Raw genomic sequence first — 19,105 nt, 5'->3', positions numbered from 1 at the left:
AGACTACCTTCAGTGTACAGCACAACTGCCCAGCTAACTTTGCCCTTGATCAGCCAATCCACAATCATTCTAAAGACCCATATGCATGAAAGGAAACCCTACTGAGTTTGGGGATGTCTTGTTATGCTGTAAATGCTAACTGATACAGTGTGTGGCAAATCTCTTAAATTCTCTCATAGGATCAGATAATGAATGTACTTGGTCTCAGTCATTCTCAGTGTAGAGATGTCCCACTGTCAACACAGTTGAATATAATGGACTGTAGTATCATTGCCTGATGTGGGCTGCCTTTGCCAGAAACCATGCTCTTTCTATTATTTATTAATTATGTGTATTTATATACTTATTTTAATGAACTTGTACTGGATTTATTTTCAGACAAAAGGAAAGTATCCTCTATGCTGTTTTTCTCCAGTATTTTTCAAATCAGTAACAGAGTTCAAAAGGAAAATTCTGTAGTCAAGAGTGCAGACTCTGGCATCAGACTGCCTGGGTTTGATGGACTTGAATCCTGCCTCTGCTCTTATTAGGTTGTTTTTAGCTTCTGTGTTAACTCCCCTCCATTTCAGGGTGATGTAACTTCTCTACATCCTTTGGATAAGGAGGACCATAGGGAGGGAACGAAATGTATTGGAAGGATGCCAGATTAATATCTGTTAATGTTAAACTCTAAAATATTCGGCCAGTTGAGTCTGTCAGTTAGGGGGAATGAAAGCCAACTAGTGGGCTAGTATAGATCATTAAAGTGGATTTCATTTTTCCTCATTTTGACACAATATGGCCCAGGGCAAGGACTGCAGATACAATCAACCTCTTTAGACTTGTGCAGAGAAGAGTAAGTTTCCTGTTCACTCCTACCACTGCTTCATCACACAGCTTCATACTTTGTCTGCTGAGCTTTTTATTTTATTAGCTATAGATTATAGTTGTTGAACTCGATGCACTTGAGAATTTTATTCTCAAAATAAAAGAGATTTTTTTGTATTTTATAATAATGAAATAATCCATATACTCTTCTTAAAAAAAATGTAGGTAGTAAGAGGATAAAGGTTTTTAAAAAATCACCTGAGTTCCAACTACTGAGTGTTAACCATTATTAACATATACATGGAGAGCATACATATAGTAAGACCATTCTGTTTATACATTTGCATGTATTATGTATCATTCATATATAAACATATACATAATACTATATGTATGTATGTGTGTGCACACACATTTTTTCCTCAACAGGGTCCCATTGGCTATGCAGTTTTGTAATAGTGGGACACTTTAACATCTCTGTGGAATTCTCCAATGTATATGTCCTCCTCAGTGCTAACTGGAGATTCGGGTTTGGTTTTTCATTTTCTTGTATTGACTTACTGTTCCTTTAGCCTCTTCCCTTCCTTGCCCTCAACTTTCCTACACTCTTACCTACTTTAAGACAATTTTGAGAAGAATAGAAAAAGCGAAAACTAAAGTCAAAGAGCACTGTTTCCAGTCATTTTTAAGAATTAAAATGCAGTCATACAAATTGTATCTCTCATAAAATAACTCTATTGAAGTTAAGTGATTCCAATGGTAAGATCAGATTATTCTATAGTAGACCAGCCAGCCTTCAGAGTAAAGGGCATGAGAGTCCTCTGAAGTATTCCCCCACTTCATGTTCCGGAAGGCACTGTATATTGCTTCCTCCTATAATTCTTGCTTAAGAAAGAGTATTTCCATGTGATCAAAAAACATAGGTCAAATGTAAGACTAAGTCTTGTTCATCTGCATATGGTTTTCTCATCAGATTAGTTAACATCCGTTCTGCAAACATTTACTTTGGAGATTTTTCTGTGTTTGAACAGCATTTGACTTCTAACCATTTCTTTGAATTTGAGTGACTTGCTCATATGTAATCCAGTCATCATTAAAAGTCCCTCAAGTGACTTTCAGAATTCCTTTTGTGTGCAAACACTGAATCTCAGTTCCCACATCTGGAAATGAGTATTTTCTATCACTGATACAGGGCCACATAAAGGTTCTCCCTTCTATCTCACTCCGCAGAAAGGAGACAAATGTCTCTTCCAGATTGAGAGACATGTATGCCAAATGTCTGGTGGGTAGACAACAGCTGAATTACTTTGAGTTCCATGTTCTGAGTGTTGTGTCCATTTCAATCACTACATGAATTGACAATGTTTGAAAAATAACCTTTCAGTTGTACCTATTACCCAGATAGACCTCTGGAAAAAAAATTAAAATTCCAGTACCATATAGCACCAGATCAGTATTTAGGGGATAATTCCATTAGACATGTGAAAGCAATTCATATTATCAAAGTATTTGTTTTCAGGTTTTGTTTAGTACAAATGTGTGCTTCATGCAGCTATGTCTTTCAGTTTATGTGTCAAGAGACCTGTCAGTGACCAGGTTTTGAGTTAGAGGAGGAAGTTCAAAAGAGATGCTGGCCACCTTGAACATGGAAGCATTCACAGACCTAAGCTGAGACCCAGTCCAACCCTTCCAGGCAATTCTTTTCCCTTGTGTAAACCTCAGTCATGTCATTATATGGAAGGGATTATAGCATTCAGTGAGGTTACTAGTTAAAGCACTTAGCCTGTTGCCTGGTACACAATAAATGCTCAACAAATATTTGTTCTCTACTTGCTCCTTGGAAAAACAATTGAAAGAGGCTGTGATGGATGACAAATCCTCTGCAATCACATGTGAGCCCCACCACAAACATCCCGACACAGTCCAAACCATAGAAACAACCCAATGCCCTCATCTCCCAGCAGTCATGGTAGACCACGGCTTCTTACCAAAGCCAGCTTCCTTCCTCCCACCTGTCAGGCAATACGTATTAAATGCTCATAATAGAATTCCCCCCAGTTGCTGAGAGCAAAGCCCTGCTTCCTTGAACCCTCTTCCCCAAAACGCATAACACAAAGTCGAATCCCGCAGGTCCTTCCTGGCACCCTCGTGTTCAGCTGTCTTCCAGGCCCCCACAGTGTGCCGTCTCCCTGTTGTACAGAAGAAGCAAATGTAGCTGTGTTCAAATCCAGGTGTGCTCAGGTGGTCGAAACTTCGGCTGCCAGGCATCAGCCCTGCTGACCAGCTACCTGTCAGGGAAACACCTTCTTCTAAGGGCCCTGACACTCAGAGTGTGGGCAGCTGGCCTGCAGCCTCAGCAGCCACCAGGACCTTGTGGGACAGGCCATCTGTCCCCCTGCTGTCTTCCTCACGTACAGAGTCAGTCTGCAGGGCAACACATTCCCACGTGATTCATATGCCTGTTAAAGTGCGGGAAGCATTACCAGTCTCCACCTTGCCTGGAAAGTTTAAGAGCCATGTTGATTCCTGAATCCCACCTCCAGAGCTTCTGATTTCATCAGCCCGGGTGCACCCTGGGCCTTGGGCGCTTCCCCAAAGCTCCCACCCACCTCCCCAGTTCTGTCTAATGTTGGCAAGGATATTGAAGTGAACACCCATGTATGGGTGGGGTTTGTTTTTGCTGATAACATCCATTGCTCGCAAGAAGTCATGACTAGGAGCCGAGGCTACACATGGACGGATGACCACTGGGCTTCTCACCTGCTCTTTACTTTCCTTTGTCTCCAGGTGGCCCATCTGAAGGCAAGCTGATCCCGGGAGATCAGATTGTAATGATCAACGATGAGGCAGTCAGCGCCGCACCAAGGGAGCGAGTCATCGACTTAGTCAGGTAAGTGATTCGCTCACTCGGGCTCCATCAGGAGGCTGCACAATTCTGAGACCTCACTCTGCAGAGGAAGGGCTTCCCATGGGCCATTTCAGAGCAGAAACACAAGCAGACCCAATCACCTTGAAAGTGCTGTTGACACTGACCTCTAATGTAAATCACCAGGCTCTGTAAATAGACACCTACTTGTCTGTTCTGCAAACGTTCAGACTGCAGACGCTGAATGAAACAGTCGTATTACCACTGCTCTAACCAAGTGTTGCATTTTTGTTTCCTTTCAAAATAACTAACACATTGATATTCCATAATCAAGGAGATCAACATGCCGTTGTTGAGTTCATTTTAAGTGGTGAATACTTTTCTAAACGTAATCGCATGGATACAGAAACATGCAGTTCACTAATTTTTCATACCTGACTGTGATTCATTACTGAATTTTCAAATCATCAACCAAGGTAACAGGATCATTAGGTCAAAAGTAGAACAGTTTTTAAAATGTGCTTGGTTTATTGGTTTAGTTTCAGCATAGATGTAAATAATGTTATGTGATATTCGTAAAGGGGTGTCAGAAAATGTATTTTATGTGATGTTAAAATAGGGTCAACAGTCTTCTTTGAAGCCCACAAGAGTTCTACTTCCACGGTGAATCTAGGGCAAAGGGGTCTTGCGAAGTTTTCCAAATGAAGCTGTATCTGTTAGATGAATGGACCCCCTCGTACTGCCCAGCATCAAGGGATACTAACGAGCTTGTGTGACATCTTTTATAAACCGATCTTCTGAAGCAAGATGGAAGCGGAAGGCTCTCAGGACACTTTAAATAAACTGAGATAGGAATCTTCTAACACTTAACGCTCTCTCATAACAGAAAGGTACATCTGTACCTTGAGAAAGGCAAAAATGTATTTCTAGGGTTTTCTGGAGAAACTTTCTTTCCCAAGCTTAGTTCAGTTTCTGCTTTACCCCGAAGTGCTGTCTGGTCACACATCCTGGGAGGAACTGGGACAGTGGTGAGAAGACAGAGAAACAGAAATAGACACTTATTTTTAGGGTAACCAACCCTCCCAGTTTTAGCAGCAAAGGGCCCACATCCTGAGATGGTCCTTCTTCTGAGGTGGTTGGTCTGGTCACCCTACTTTAGTGCTGGCCTCAGAGTGGAGCCTTCCCAACTGGATGGCAAAGTGCCTGTGCTCGTGGGGTGTCCAAATCCCCTTGAGTTCCTCCCGGGGAGCAAGCACTGAGGTGCATGTCAGTCACCCTAGGGCAGGAGCCATTCTTCCTGGGGACCAGGAACGCAGGGGTCAGGAGTGCTGCCGCCATGTAGAGCCCTTGGGGGGAGCTGGAATGTGACCGTTTAGAAACCAGTCTCTCTTGAAATGCATGTAGGTGTCGGGGGGACACACCTCGGGCCGGCAGGCTCTGAGCCTTCTGTGGGCTCACATCCTGGAGAGGTGGGGCTGATGACAGGTTGCACGGTCTTCATGTTGTCCCCTAAACACATGCTCCTGTGATCAGTGTTATTGATTTCTGTGCTCAGAGGATGACAGAAGAAATAAAATATCTCTGTTTGTGTTTGCTGTGACTAAATCACCTGCTGCAAGACAGAGATGGAGAAAAAGTCATCTTAAGCGTGTGATCATGTTCTAGCCATCCTTTCAGGGCATTTAGAAAGATTTTTTCTTTTTTTCAGAAAAAGATTTTTCCCTTCTGGTTTAAAGCATGGTGAAAGAAAATGGCATCTCTGTAAACAAAAATCTGTATCACACTTTTTATATAATGGAGCTCAGTGAAGAGTAGTTGAATAGATGAACCAATTAAAAGAGCGGAGAGCAGACGACAGCTTGCAATCCAAATCCAACCGCCACCTGTTTTGGACAGCCAGGAGCTAAGAATGGTTTTCACCATGTTAAAAGAGTTGGGCAAAAAATAAAAGAATATTTTGTGCCACAGAAAAATAATTTGAAATTCAAATTTCTGAGCCCATAAATAACGTTTTCTTGGAAACCAGCCATACCCATTCATTTAGATAGAGCAGGATCTAAGAAGGTCTGCTCCCTGTACCTTCAGAGCAACCTGGGGCCCACAGGGAAGTCTCATATTGACTATCTGATCTTGTCAGAAAAGGTGTGACCCCTGTTTTAGGAAACTTTAAGGTAACCAATCACCTTTTCTTTGGTTAAGCCAAATTTAGATTAAAATCCAAATGATATATGTATTGGATTTTACTCAGGATGGGGTTATGATTACTGCAGGATTCCCACATTCTTGATGATGGGGCATGGTGTTTGAAACGGGTTGACGTGGAAAGCACTCATGCTTTTTAAGCAGGTACATAAAACTCTCTTGCCATTATCTCAGCCCGGCCCCCTTCCACATCCCTAAGGTGGCCGAGGGTGAGCTGAGGTCACAGTTTGAGCCCTTTTGGGGTGAACTGTGGCTTCTCCTCTGATTAGCATTGGCTGTCACCCCCATTGTGTTCCTGAAGTGCCCATACTGGCTCTTCTGTGAGACTCACCTGTGGGTTCTTTGGTGGCGGAAGAGGAGGGCAGTGTCTTGGCACTAGCTTTCCTGCAAGACCTCTTGGGTACGGCACCAGGCAGACTGGCTATATTTTAAGATGTCCACTTGACTTCATCCCTGACAGAGGGACGTGAACTCTCACAGCCTCATGGCCCTTCTCACAGCTCCTTGGTTCTCCCCCACTCTTTCTAGAAGGAGAAGGACAGAAGCGGCATCGCTTCTGACTACATTCTAAAGTCAATTGCCTCCTTTTAGAAAGTTCTGACGAATCCCGTTTGTTTGCAATTGACTTTAGAATGCAGTCTGAGCATCCTTTGGCTGCTGTCTCAGTGATGGATGACAGGGACACAGTTTGATTCAGCAGTGATGCTTGATGTTGTCAAATCAGGTGACCTGGATCCCGAGTTCCATGAAAAGCAACCTTGTCTGTGTTGTCCTCTGCCATGTCCCCACAGCAAGGTCCAATGCCAGGCCCGCAGGAGGTGCCCACTAACGATGTGTTGAAAGGGAGTGGGTCTGAACAGCACTCTTTGCAAAAAACGACGATTTAGATGGTTTTCTTCAAGCCCTCCTACAGCTATTCCGTGAGATTCAATGTGAGATAAATGAATCCATGCCTCACGAAAACATACATTTTTTTCACCAATTTATCATACGTTTTTACAGCACCTACTCTAGATGCAGGCCACAGAGCTAGGCACCCGATCTACAGGGACAGGTGAGCCTTCGGGGAGCTTACATCACATCTATTCATTTGGGACCCCTCAAGACAGACAAGCCCCCACCTTAGCCACATGGGGGGATTGTCAGATTTGAAGGGGTTTTGTTAGTGATAAAAACACATAGGCCTGAGGCTTCCTTGGTGGCTCAGTGGTAAAGAATCCACCTGCCAATGCTGGAGACACAGGTTGCATTCCTGGTCTGGAAAGATCCCACATGCCACAGAGCAACTAAGCCAGTGCGCCACAGCTACTGAGCCCAGGTGCTGCAACCACTGAAGTCCTCAGTAGGTGAATGTGCTCTGCAACAGGAGTGGCCACCGCAATGAGAAGCCCGAGCACCACAACTAGAGGGTAGCCCTGGCTCGCTGAAACTAGAGAAAAGCCCTCACAGCAACAAAGACCCAGCACAGCCAAAAATAAATAAAACACATTAAAAAATTAAAACACACACACACATAGGCCTGGATGTACTGAGAGGGTGAGCACATCATCCTAAAACTTACTCCCTTTTAATCTCAGGGCAGTAAATGTACCTTTATAAAAGTAACAGGGTACTTTATTTTAATCAAACAAATCTTAAGTACAGTGGCAGTGCAATTCACAGAGGTGAGATGCAGCTGGCTGTGTAGTTATTGGAACAGATACCTTCAAACTCATTAAACCAGAATTTTCAAGTAGTGCATTTCTCACTAATGAAAAAGTTCATCCATTAGAAAATGTTCATGTGTCTTTCTGCCAGTTTAGTCTTCTATCTGCCATATGTATACTGCACTGAAAATTCAGCTCTTGTAAAAGAGTCTCTTTTTTATTGGGCTTCTCAGCCGATATATGTTTTAACGTCTGTATCTTATACAAGATGAATTCCCTTTCTGTTTGATAAAATATCTCATTTTCTTACCCATTGAGGAAATCTGGGAAAACCCTCATCTTTTTAATAACACGTAAAATTCTCCCTTTAAAAATTGGCATCCACTTACTTGCCTACATGGTCTTATTTTGGTCTTTTTTTTTCCCCCATTTTTGCCACTTTTGCTCATAGATCATTTTTTGTTTCTAGATATATTTGTGTTTCTTTGTGGGTTATTTTTCTTATCATTTGGCTGCTCTATTGTAGACTTTTTTTTCTTGAGAAAATGAGTTTCTGGGAGACCAATTTACTGCTATAGTAACCACATTTGGGTTTTTTCATGTATCCTCAAAAAGAACTATAATTGCAGCAACTGAAATTAGATGAATTCCGTTCATTTCATAGTTTTCTAAATTGTTAACTCTAACTCATACTTTCTAGTGGTGGAAGACTGAAATCTTTGAAGAATTCATGCCCTTTGCAAATTACCATATCTTTTCTCTTTAGAAGTATCCAAGGGTAGTTTCCCTTGGCTTTTCACAATTAGACAAATTAACTTAAAACAGTCTCCAAATTTTTAGTTTGTAAAAAACTGTGGCATATAATTGCTCATAGACATTAGGAATCATGCTCCATTCCCCCAAGGCTAGCCAATCCAATTAGATTCATTTTTTTAATTTATTTAATTAATTTATAGGGCTCACAATTATTGAGCATTAAGGGGATAGCAAATGTCATGTAGAATGCTGGTAGTGTATAAATACAGGATTCCTACCCTCACAGAGGAGACTACTAAGTAATTGCACTCTATTTAGTGGGAGGATCGTGTTGGGTATTGGGTGAGAATGTTCCATGGGGGTGAACGAGAATTCGCAGGAATGTAGTGATGGTGGTAGAGGGTGGCTGTTGGTCCTGCCTGGATGGGCAGGTTTATACACAGAGAGGGAGTTGTAAAATGGATCTTACGTTTGTCTCTGGGAACTCCAAACCCTCCTGAGAGACACTCACTTTTCAACTGGCAGACATGGAAATATCCATTGCCTAGATAAATGTCCTGAATCACAATCTCAACATTTGCTTCTGTCCTCCCTCATCAGTGCTTTCCTAGTATCTCAGCTGGTAAAGAATCAGCCTGCAATGCAGGAGACCCCAGTTCGATTCCTGGGTTGGGAAGATCTGCTGGAGAAGGGATAGGCTACCAACTCCAGTATTATTGGGCTTCCCTGGTGGCTCAGCTGGTAAAGAATCACTGAGTCGGAAAGATCCCCTGGAGAAGGGCATGGCAACCCCCTCTGGTATTCTTGCCTAGAGAATCCCATGGACAGAGGAGCCTGATGTGCTACAAGTCCATGGGGTCGCAAAGAGTCAGACACAACTGAAGCCACTTAGCATGCACAGGATGCACAGATGGGGAAATTGAGATACAGGGAAGTTAACAAATATGCTCAAGATCCCACAGCTAGTAAGCAGTAGAGGAAAACCAAGTCCGGCTCCTAAGTGAATGCTCTTAACCCGCTCCTCCTTTGTAGCCTTCACAACAGCCGTGCGGGCACATAGTGTTTATTGTACCCTCATTATAGAGTGGAAACTGAGGCTTAGAGAGGTTGAAGCACTTGCTTAACCTGGACAATTGCTCAGGGCCACGAAGGGGATATGCAGTGGGAGTAGTAGAAAGCTAGTACAAATGACTGGGCCCTGGTAGTTCAAAGGGACCAAGCCAGCTATCTAGTGTATTAGGTTCTTAGTGAACCCAGCAAACAACAGAGCTGGAAAGGGCTCTAGAATCTGGATCTTAGTGCCTTCACCCCATCGACACCTCCACTCCAATTTTAGGTTAGACAAAATAGCCTGTCTCCTATCACCAGTTGGCCCAATGCTTGTCTTGATTTTTGTAGGAAGAGCTCAGGAGTACCTGCTCGCTGCGGTCAGTGGGAGCCTGGTAAGCTTAATAAGAGTGAAATGAAGCAATTAGAAGGGACCCATCTAACAATAATATCTGTCTTTTTGTCAGTCCCTCCTCATCAGATCATGTTCCAAGAGTGTTGTGTCTATAGAAGAATATATTCAGAAGGTCACCTTCCTAATTTCAGCTGGACTTAGATGCCTCTTGGTGCTGAGTAGTAAAACAACAAAGCAATGAACATCTACTGAGCATCTCGCAAATAAAACATGCATGATGGTGTATGACATAATAAAGCCTCCCTGTAGTAAAACCAGCAAGTGCTTTCAGTGAAAACACAAAGGAACAGCCCCTCAGTATGCTGAGGTTACAGATGGTGGTCTCACCTAATACACACTTGCAGTGTACACATTTTCTGACAATTACAAATTATAGTGCCTGGGGAGAAAGAAGTATGGGATTCTAGAAGATGGAAAGTGTGGGGAAACATTCTAATATGGATAAAGTAGAAAAGGAGATTTGAGTCCATAGTTTATAAAGGTTATAACAGCAACTCATGTATGGAAAAGCAATGTTGGAGATGGAAGAAGCAGAGAAAAATGTAAGGTCGGGCATGTTTTTAGTGATCTTCTATGTTTGAGACTACTGAATGTCTTACCTTGTAAGAACAAGTACTTTACTTGAATTAAGAACAAAAATGGAAAAAGATAATTATTGGCCTTATGCCATGTTCTATTAATCCTTTAGAACTAGCAATTTATAAATTCTTCCATGCCCTTTGTATAAGTAGCTGAAAAGAAAAAAAAATTATCTTGGTGAGCCTGTGGTCAGAACATGCTCAGGATCAAGCTATAAACCTAATTCCCTAGATATTTTAATAGAGGGTCTCAGGTGTTCAAGGCCAGATTGTGTTTTTACAGGCAACACAGTGGAGGCTGTGGTTGGCAGAAATCTCAGGCCATACCCTCAGATGTGCATTGTTATTTATCTGTTATGTGTCATAATCTAAATTTTATTCCAAATCCTTATCCTAGGGCATGGTCAATTCATCTCATTTGCTGTGGTGTGGAGTCTACATTTACAGGGCTTGGTGCAATGGGAGAAGGCGTTGGAAAGGTGAAGTGTGTTTCTGTTTTTGGCCTCATCATCGATCTCACTAGAATTCACTGAGACATCTTTGTGCCCATCTGGTCCACTTTTGATCACTCACATAGGCAGGGAGCTACTTGTTATCCCTTGTTCACCATCTTCAACCCTTCCAAAGCCATGTCTCTATCATTTTGGGTACACTTGCTCCTCCGGAGCCATAATGGGACACTGAATAATTCCAAGGCTAATTCCTTCTGTGATCTTGTCACTTTCCAGCTTCTTGCTAGGAAAGAAGACATAGGTCACTGTAGTCTTTAATTTCACAAGGCTATGTGGTGGTTCCCAAGTGATTCTTCCCGGAGAATCAGCTTCTCAAACGAGGGGAAGCACACCTGTCCTTTCCCAGGCACCCACAAGTTGGTGCTCTTCTGCTTTCCCCAAGACACTCCCCATCTCTCCCAGCCTCTTGCTAGTCCCCATTCTGGAGAGGAAGGAGCTTCACTCTCATTTATAGAATATCCTTCCTAGCCCTTAGCTCCTGAAATTTAGGTATTTATCTAGGTATGTTGTGTTGTCCTGCAGTCATGATTACATGTTGTCTGGCTGACCATAGGAAAAACAAAACAGCAGACCGTGCAGAGTAAAGAAATGGGCTTGGAGGTGAATATCAGTGAATATTTCAAAATATTGTCCCGCTATTCATTGAAAGCCAGATTTAGAAAAGGCAGAGGAACCAGAGATCAAATTGCCAACATCTGCTGGATCATCAAAAAAGCAATAGAGTCCCAGAAAAACATCTATTTCTGCTTCATTGACTATGCTAAAGCCTTTGATTGTGTGGATCACAACAAACTTTGGAAAATTCTTAATGAGATAGGAATACGACACCACCTTACCTGCCTGCTGAGAAACCTGTATGCAGGTCAAGAAGCAACAGTTAAAACGGGACATGGAAAAACAGACTGGTTGCAAATTGGGAAAGGAGTACATCAAGGCTGTATATTGTCACCCTGCTTATTTAACTCATGTGCAGAATATGTCATGTGAAATGCTAGGCTGGATAAAGCACAAGCTGGAATCAAAATTCCCAGGAGAAATATAAATAACCTCCAATATGCTGATGACACCACCCTTATGGCAGAAAGAGAAGAGGAACTGAAGAGCCTCTTGATGAAAGTGAGAGAAGAGAGTGAAAAAGCTGGCTTAAAACTTACCATTGAAAAAACTAAGATCATGGCATCTGGCCCCATCACTTCATGGCAAATAGATGGGGAAACAATATAAACAGTGAGAGACTTTATTTTCTTGGGCTCCAAAATCACTGCAGATGGTGAAGTTAAAAGCAGCCATGAAATTAAAACATGCTTGCTCCTTGGAAGGAAAGTTATGACCAACCTAAACAGCATATTAAAAAGCAGAGACATTACTTTGCCAACAAAGGTCTGTCTAGTCAAGGTTTTTCCAGTGGTCATGTATGAATGTGAGAGTTGGACTATAAAGAAAGCTGAGCACCGAAGAATTGATGCTTTTGAACTGTGGTGTTGGAGAAGACTCTTGAGAGTCCCTTGCACTGCAAGGAGATCCAGCCAGTTCATCCTAAAGGACATCAGTCCTGGGTGTTCATTGGACGGACTGATGTTGAAGATGAAACTCCAATACTTTGGCCACCTGATTCGAAGAACTGACCGACTGGAAAAGGCCCTGATGCTGGGGAAGACTGAAGGCAGGAAGAGAAGGGAAAGACAGAGGATGAGATGGTTGGATGGCATCTCCAACTCAATGGACATGAGTTTTGGTAAGCTCCGGGAGTTATGAAGGACAGGGAAGTCTGGCATGCTGCAGTCCATGGGGTCGCAAAAAGTCAGACATGACAGTGCGACTGAACTGAACTGAAAACTCTTAGTGGGGTAAGATCAGAAACCCCACTCCTCATAAATTTGAGTTCCTTTTGTATTTGTTCAGGTTACCATCAGCATCATCACTTAGAATTTTCACTTGGAAGGCTTTGCCTCAAGGTCGAAGGAGGTGATGTACAGGGGAGCACTTTGTCACTTGTCACCTGCTGTTCTCTGTATGTCTGCTGTTGCTAAGTCGCTTCAGTCGTGTCCGACTCTGTGCGACCCCAGAGACGGCAGCCCACCAGGCTCCCCTGTCCCTGGGATTCTCCAGGCAAGAACACTGGAGTGGGTTGCCATTTCTTTCTCCAATGCAGGAAAGTGAAAAGTGAAAGTGAAGTCGCTGAGTCGTGTCTGACTCTTAGCGACCCCATGGACTGCAGCCTACCAGGCTCCTCAGTCCATGGGATTTTCCAGGCAAGAGTACTGGAGTGGGGTGCCATTGCCTTCTCCGTCTCTGTATGTCAGATACCATCATTGCTGCTTCTGGGGATTGGAGCACAAACCCAGAAGTCAACCAAAACCAGAGAGGACCCTGAGTAGAAGTCTCATCTTTCAGGTTTAACATATCTTGGGGGAGTAATTTAAAAGCCCTAAACCTCAGAGTTTTCAAAGGTAGCTAGGCTCATGCTGCAGGTGCTAGAACTCAGAAGTGATTGGCGTTGAACTTGACTTGTGGGACCACACAGGTGGGCAGTGGTAGGATGAGGTATGCTGTGTATTCCGGCTGGAACAAGAGTGTTTTGTCAAATGGGGGAATGGGGTGTGGAAAGATGGAGGGATATTTGGCGTGTGCCCTCCTGAGGTTGAGAGTAGGTTATGAATAACCTAAACCAGGGGTCAGCAAACTTTTTATGCAAAGGACCAGACAGTAGATATTTTAGGCTTTGCAGGCCATGGTCTCTGCTACAACTCAACTCTGCCATCTAGCACATAAACAACCATAATTAATATGTAAACAAACATACATGGCTGTGTTCCAATAAAACGTTATTTACACAAACAAGAGTGCCGACCGAATTAGCCTATAGGCTTGAGAGACCTCACCCATCAAAACGTGGGGATAGAGAGCCATAGGTATTCCATCCGAGATCATGTTTCATGGCACAGCTCTGTCTTTGAATGAAAGGACAGTTAACAACTGACCTCATTCACTAAAACCTGGTGGTGCTCCCCCCATCACTGGGAATGCGCCCACCCCATTGAGGACCACTGGAGATGATTATTATGAAATGCTTCCAGCGTGAGCTTCTTGTGGTCAATAGACAATGCATCATACATTTTCCTCAAGAGGGTGCAAATTTCAAATTCCTGCAGATGATTGGTTCCAGTGGGTAGAATGTTCCAAGATGGCACCATATCCAGGAGATGGTTGAGAAGAGAGGAAGGAGGTAATGAGGAAAGTCCTGTCCCTGTTCCCAAGCAACAGAGTAGGGAGAAGGGAGCAGGGAGGTAGCAATTATCAACATCCACCCTCTCCCTGCTGGGAACCCAGCTGGTATGGTAGCAGAGACCCCCAAGTTCATAAACAGAATGGTAAGATAGTGGATTTTAGTTATAAATAGTATCTATAAAAATGTACTGACATAAATCTGAGGCAGAAAAGGATTCTTTGAACAAGTAAGATACAGAGAAATTTTGTACTCTCTGACACTCTTTGCTACCTTTTTTTTTTTTCTCATGGAAACAGAAGCTGTTGAAAGAGGCACTTGTTCGGAAATATCTTTTAAAAAAAGCGAAAGGAAAGCAGCCACCATTTATTAAGCCTTTTTCTGGGCCACATACACAAATTCTGGCACATTTCTGTGATTGGACTCATTGATAGTTAAGGGCTTCTCAGGTGGCTCAGTGGTCAAGAATCAGCCTGCCAATGCAGTATACACAGGAGACACGGGTTCAGTCCCTGGGTCGGGAAGATCCCCTGGAGGAGAAAATGACAACCACTCCAGCATTCTTGCTGGACAATTCCTTGGACAGAGGAGCCTGGCGGGCTACAATTCATGGGGTCGCAGAGTCAGACACAATTGGACGACGGAGCACACACACACGTAGTTCAGGAAACAGGACTGGTACTAACTAAATGCAAGGCTCTGAACTCAACTGGAAAGTGCTGTGATTTGGTCAAGGTCAGCTGAGCAATACTTGATGAAGCCAGAAGTCAGCCCAGTGCTTCCTTGGTGTGCATGTTCTCTGACTCCTTGCTGCCCCTCAGTGCCCAAGGGACCCTTAGATATTGAGCAAGCCAGTCTGTGGTGGATGTGTGGATTCAGCCATCAGAGTATCTTTCCTGAATGTTGAGAGCTGATTATCATCCCCAGGACCCTTGCATGACCCAGCCAAGGGGAACTCTTCCAAGACATAACTAAGAATGTGTTACCCACCAGCCAACTAGTCAGGAGTTCAGAGTAAAGGTGCATTATTTAGTAATACAAAGAAATGGCATGTTCTTACTACCAGTGTAAACACCTAGTCTTTTTTTAAATGTTGGATGATATGCAGAAGCAAGGAAAATGGGGACTTTCTTTAGTGTCATTTGTCCACTCTGAAATACTTTTCAATTCCACATCCATACATATGAGCTCATGTCTCTCAAATTGGCCTTAATTTCAACACCTTTGCTTATTAGTATTCTGTATGTTTTAAATCAGTCTTTATTAAGTGTGCCAAATTTATGTATCACCATGTAGTAGACATTAAAAAGCAGTCAATAAAGCCATTTGAAAACAACTGAGAAGATAAAACAGACATTATCTCCATGTGATATATACGGTTAGACAAAAAAGGACCCCCAAAGTGTAGATCTTGCCATTTAGACAGAAGCAGTTGTAATATGTTATGATTCCAAATAGGATTTCACGTTTATTTCAACATCTGTGGGTTTTTGTATTCTGAGAATTTCCAGCGTAAACAACCAAGGTGAAATTTGTTACCGATTCTAGGTCAAATAATAAAAGACCTTGAAAACAAAAGATTTGTTATTTTCCCCCCATGTGAGAACTTATCATTGTTAAACATCCTTCTTTCCCTTTTAGCCTCTTGCTGCTGTTCTATTTATATTTTTATGCACAAAATAGTCTACATCTCTGTGTCTAATAAAATGGGATTGCTTTGTGGGCTGACATTCTTGGATTTTTACAAGAAGCATGTCAGAGATGAGTTTTCATCACAGGCTCCGAGCACCCTACCCTAGGGTGTTTTCATTTATATTTAATGTTAAATCAAGGATATTAGAGGTGGAACAGGCTGTTCTTCATTGAACCCGATCAACAGCATCAGCTCACTCTGAATTCAGGAAATAACATTCGGAATGTTCTTTCTGATAGAGCACTTTGGGGTATTCGGGTAACTTAGAGCTTGGTAATTTTAAAACTGAATAGCTAAACACAATAACAAAAGAAACCTCTTTCGAGATTTATAATAAAAATTACCACATTTGGAGAACGCTTTCAAAAGTGCGAAGATTTAAAAAAAAATACAGCACACATTTCTCACCCTTTAATTTCCTGTGTGTATTATGTTTCTTAAACACTATGAGATACCAGTTTCCATTATTTGACAAAGTAATAAAATATGTGGGAGGCCCTTAAAAGTAGCCTTCCCCTGTAATTTGTTTTCTTTCCCTGTGAAGTCCCTCTCTTTGAGCTCTCAAATATACAGTATATATCTTCAAAGTAGCAGAGCTGTGATTAATAAGAGCCTTTCAGGCCAAGCTGAAGTGGAATTCAATCTGGCTTAAACAAAAAAGGGAATCTGCTGGCTGGTGGAACTCAAAAGGATGTGGTACAGGGAATCCTTTGCCCTCCATCTCTTAGCTCCACCTACTTCCTGTCCTGGCTTCTTTCTCAGGAGAGCTCTATCCCAGTAGCAGTAAAACTACTTACCTCAGCTCTAGACTTGCATTGTTCAGTCACTCAGTCGTGTCCGACAACACGCCACCTGATGAACTGCAGCACACCAGGGCTCCCTGTCTTTTACTATCTCCCGGAGTTTGCTCAAACTCATGTCCATAGACTCGATGATGCCATCCATCCATCTCATCCTCTGTTGCCCCCTTCTCCTCTTGCCCTCAGTCTTTCCCAGCATCAGGGTCTTTTCTAATGAGTCAGCTCTTCACATCAGGTGGCCCAAGTATTGGAGTTTCAGCATCAGCATCATTCCTTCCAATGAATATTCAGGACTGATTTCCTTTATAATTGACTGGTTAGATCTCCTTGCAGTCCAAGGGACTCTCAAGAGTCTTCTCCAACACCACAGTTCAAAAGCATCAATTCTTTAGCACTTAGTCTTCATTACGTTCCAACTCTCATGGGAATACATGACTACTGGAAAAACCATAGCTCTGACTATACGGACCTTTGTTGGCAAAGTGATGTCTCTCCTTTTACACTGTCTAGGTTTGTCATAGCTTTTCTTCCAAAGGGCGTCTTTTAATTTCATGGCTGCAGTCACTGTCCACAGTGATTTTGGAGCCCAAGAAAATCAAATCTGTCACTGTTTCCACTTTTTCCTCATCTATCTGCCATGAAGTGATGTGATTGGATGCCATGATCTCCATTTTTTTAATGTTGATTTTTAAGCCAGCTTTTTCACTCTCCTCTTTCATCCTCATCAAGAGGTTCTTTAGGTCCTTTTTGCTTTCTGCTGATTGATTGGTATCATCTGTATATCTGATGATACCGGCAATCTCCTGGAAATCTTGATTCCAGCTTGTAACCCATCCAGCCCAGAATTTTGCATGATGTGCTCTGCAGGGTGACAATATACAGCCTTGACATACTCCTTTCCTGATTTGCAACCAGTCTGTTGTTCCATGTCCAGTTCTAACTGTTGCTTCTTGACCTGCATACAGGTTTCTCAGGAGATAGGTAAAGGGGTCTGTTATTCCTGTCTCTTTAAGTATTTTCCACAGTTTGTTGTGATCCACACAGTCAAAGGCTTTAGCTTAGTCAGTGAAGCAGAAGCAGATGTTTTTCAGGAATTCCCTTGCTTTTTCTATGATCCAACAGATGTTGGCAATTTGATCTCTGGTTCCTCTGCCATTTCTAAATCCAGCTTGTGAATCTGGAAGTTCTCAGTGGATGTATTGTTGAAGCATAGCTTGAAGGACTTTGACTATTACTTTGCTAGCATGTGAAATGAGCGCCATTGTGCAGTAGTTTGAACATTCTTTCAGTTAGTTCAGTTCAGTCGCTCAGTCATTTCCAAATCTTTGTGACCCCATAGACTGCAGCACACTAGGCTTCCCTGTCCATCTCCAGCTCCCAGAGTCTGCTCAAACTTATGTCCATCAAGTCAGTGATACCATCCAACCATCTCATCCTCTGTCATCCCCTTGTCCTCCTGCCTTCAATGTTTCCCAGCATCAGGCTCTTTTGCCCTTCTTTGGGATTAGAATGAAAACTGACCTTTTCCAGTGCTATGGCCACTGCTGAATTTTCCAACTTTGCTGGCATATTGATTGCAGCACTTGTTAAATCATCATTTAGAATTAGCATCATCTTTTCAAATTTTAAATAGCTCAGCTAGACTTGCATTCTACTATCCTAAAGAGCCAAGTGGATGAAAGACCATCACTTCCTACTAAATCCACCCACGCTTCCCAGACAGGACTTTCATTGGCCAGGTATGTTGGCACACCACTCCTAAACAAGTCATTATCACCCAGGGAGTGGACTATGCTCTGGCTGAGTGGTAGGGGGAGGGGGGCCAGTTTCAGGTCATGTGATGCAAATGGGATCAGCCCCACCTGGATTATCAGTATCTAAGAGCCAAAGAATGCTCAAACTACCACACAATTGCACTCATCTCACACGCTAGTAAAGTAATGCTTAAAATTCTCCAAGCCAGGCTTCAGCAATATGTGAACCGTGAACTTCCAGATGTTCAAGCTGCTTTTAGAAAAGGCAGAGGAACCAGAGATCAAATTGCCAACATCTGGTGGATCATCGAAAAAGCAAGAGAGTTCCAGAAAAACATCTATTTCTGCTTTATTGACTATGCCAAAGCCTTTGACTGTGTGGATCACAATAAACTGTGGAAATTTCTGAAAGAGATGGGAATACCAGGCCACCTGACCTGCCTCTTGAGAAACCTATATGCAGGTCAAGAAGCAACAGTTAGAACTGGACATGGAACAACAGACTGGTTCCAAATAGGAAAAGGAGTACATCAAGACTGTATATTGTCACCCTGCTTATTTAACTTATATGCCGAGTACATCATGAGAAACGCTGGGCTGGAGGAAGCACAAGCTGGAAGCAAGATTGCCAGAAGAAATATCAGTAACCTCAGATATGCAGATAACACCACCCTTATGGCAGAAAGTGAAGAAGAACTAAAGAGCCTCTTGATGAAAGTGAAAGAGGAAAGTGAAAAAGTTGGCTTAAAGCTCAACATTCAGAAAACTAAGATCATGGAATCTGGTCCCATCACTTCATGGGA

General features: G+C 42.7%; 1 protein-coding gene across 1 annotated transcript in view; it reads left to right on the top strand.

The window, feature by feature from the left end:
* Positions 1 to 19,105, top strand: part of FRMPD4 (FERM and PDZ domain containing 4) — an 847,051-nt gene that overhangs the window by 746,723 nt on the left and 81,223 nt on the right. Inside the window, exon 8 of the mRNA XM_025277011.3 lies at positions 3,595 to 3,697. Within this exon, the coding sequence (XP_025132796.3) occupies positions 3,595 to 3,697 (103 nt within the window). The remainder of the gene's footprint in view (positions 1 to 3,594; positions 3,698 to 19,105) is intronic.

Source organism: Bubalus bubalis, chromosome X (assembly GCF_019923935.1).
Source record: "Bubalus bubalis isolate 160015118507 breed Murrah chromosome X, NDDB_SH_1, whole genome shotgun sequence".
Lineage (NCBI taxonomy): Eukaryota > Metazoa > Chordata > Mammalia > Artiodactyla > Bovidae > Bubalus > Bubalus bubalis.
Note: the sequence above shows the minus strand (reverse complement) of the source record. Positions and strands in the feature narration are given on the sequence as shown.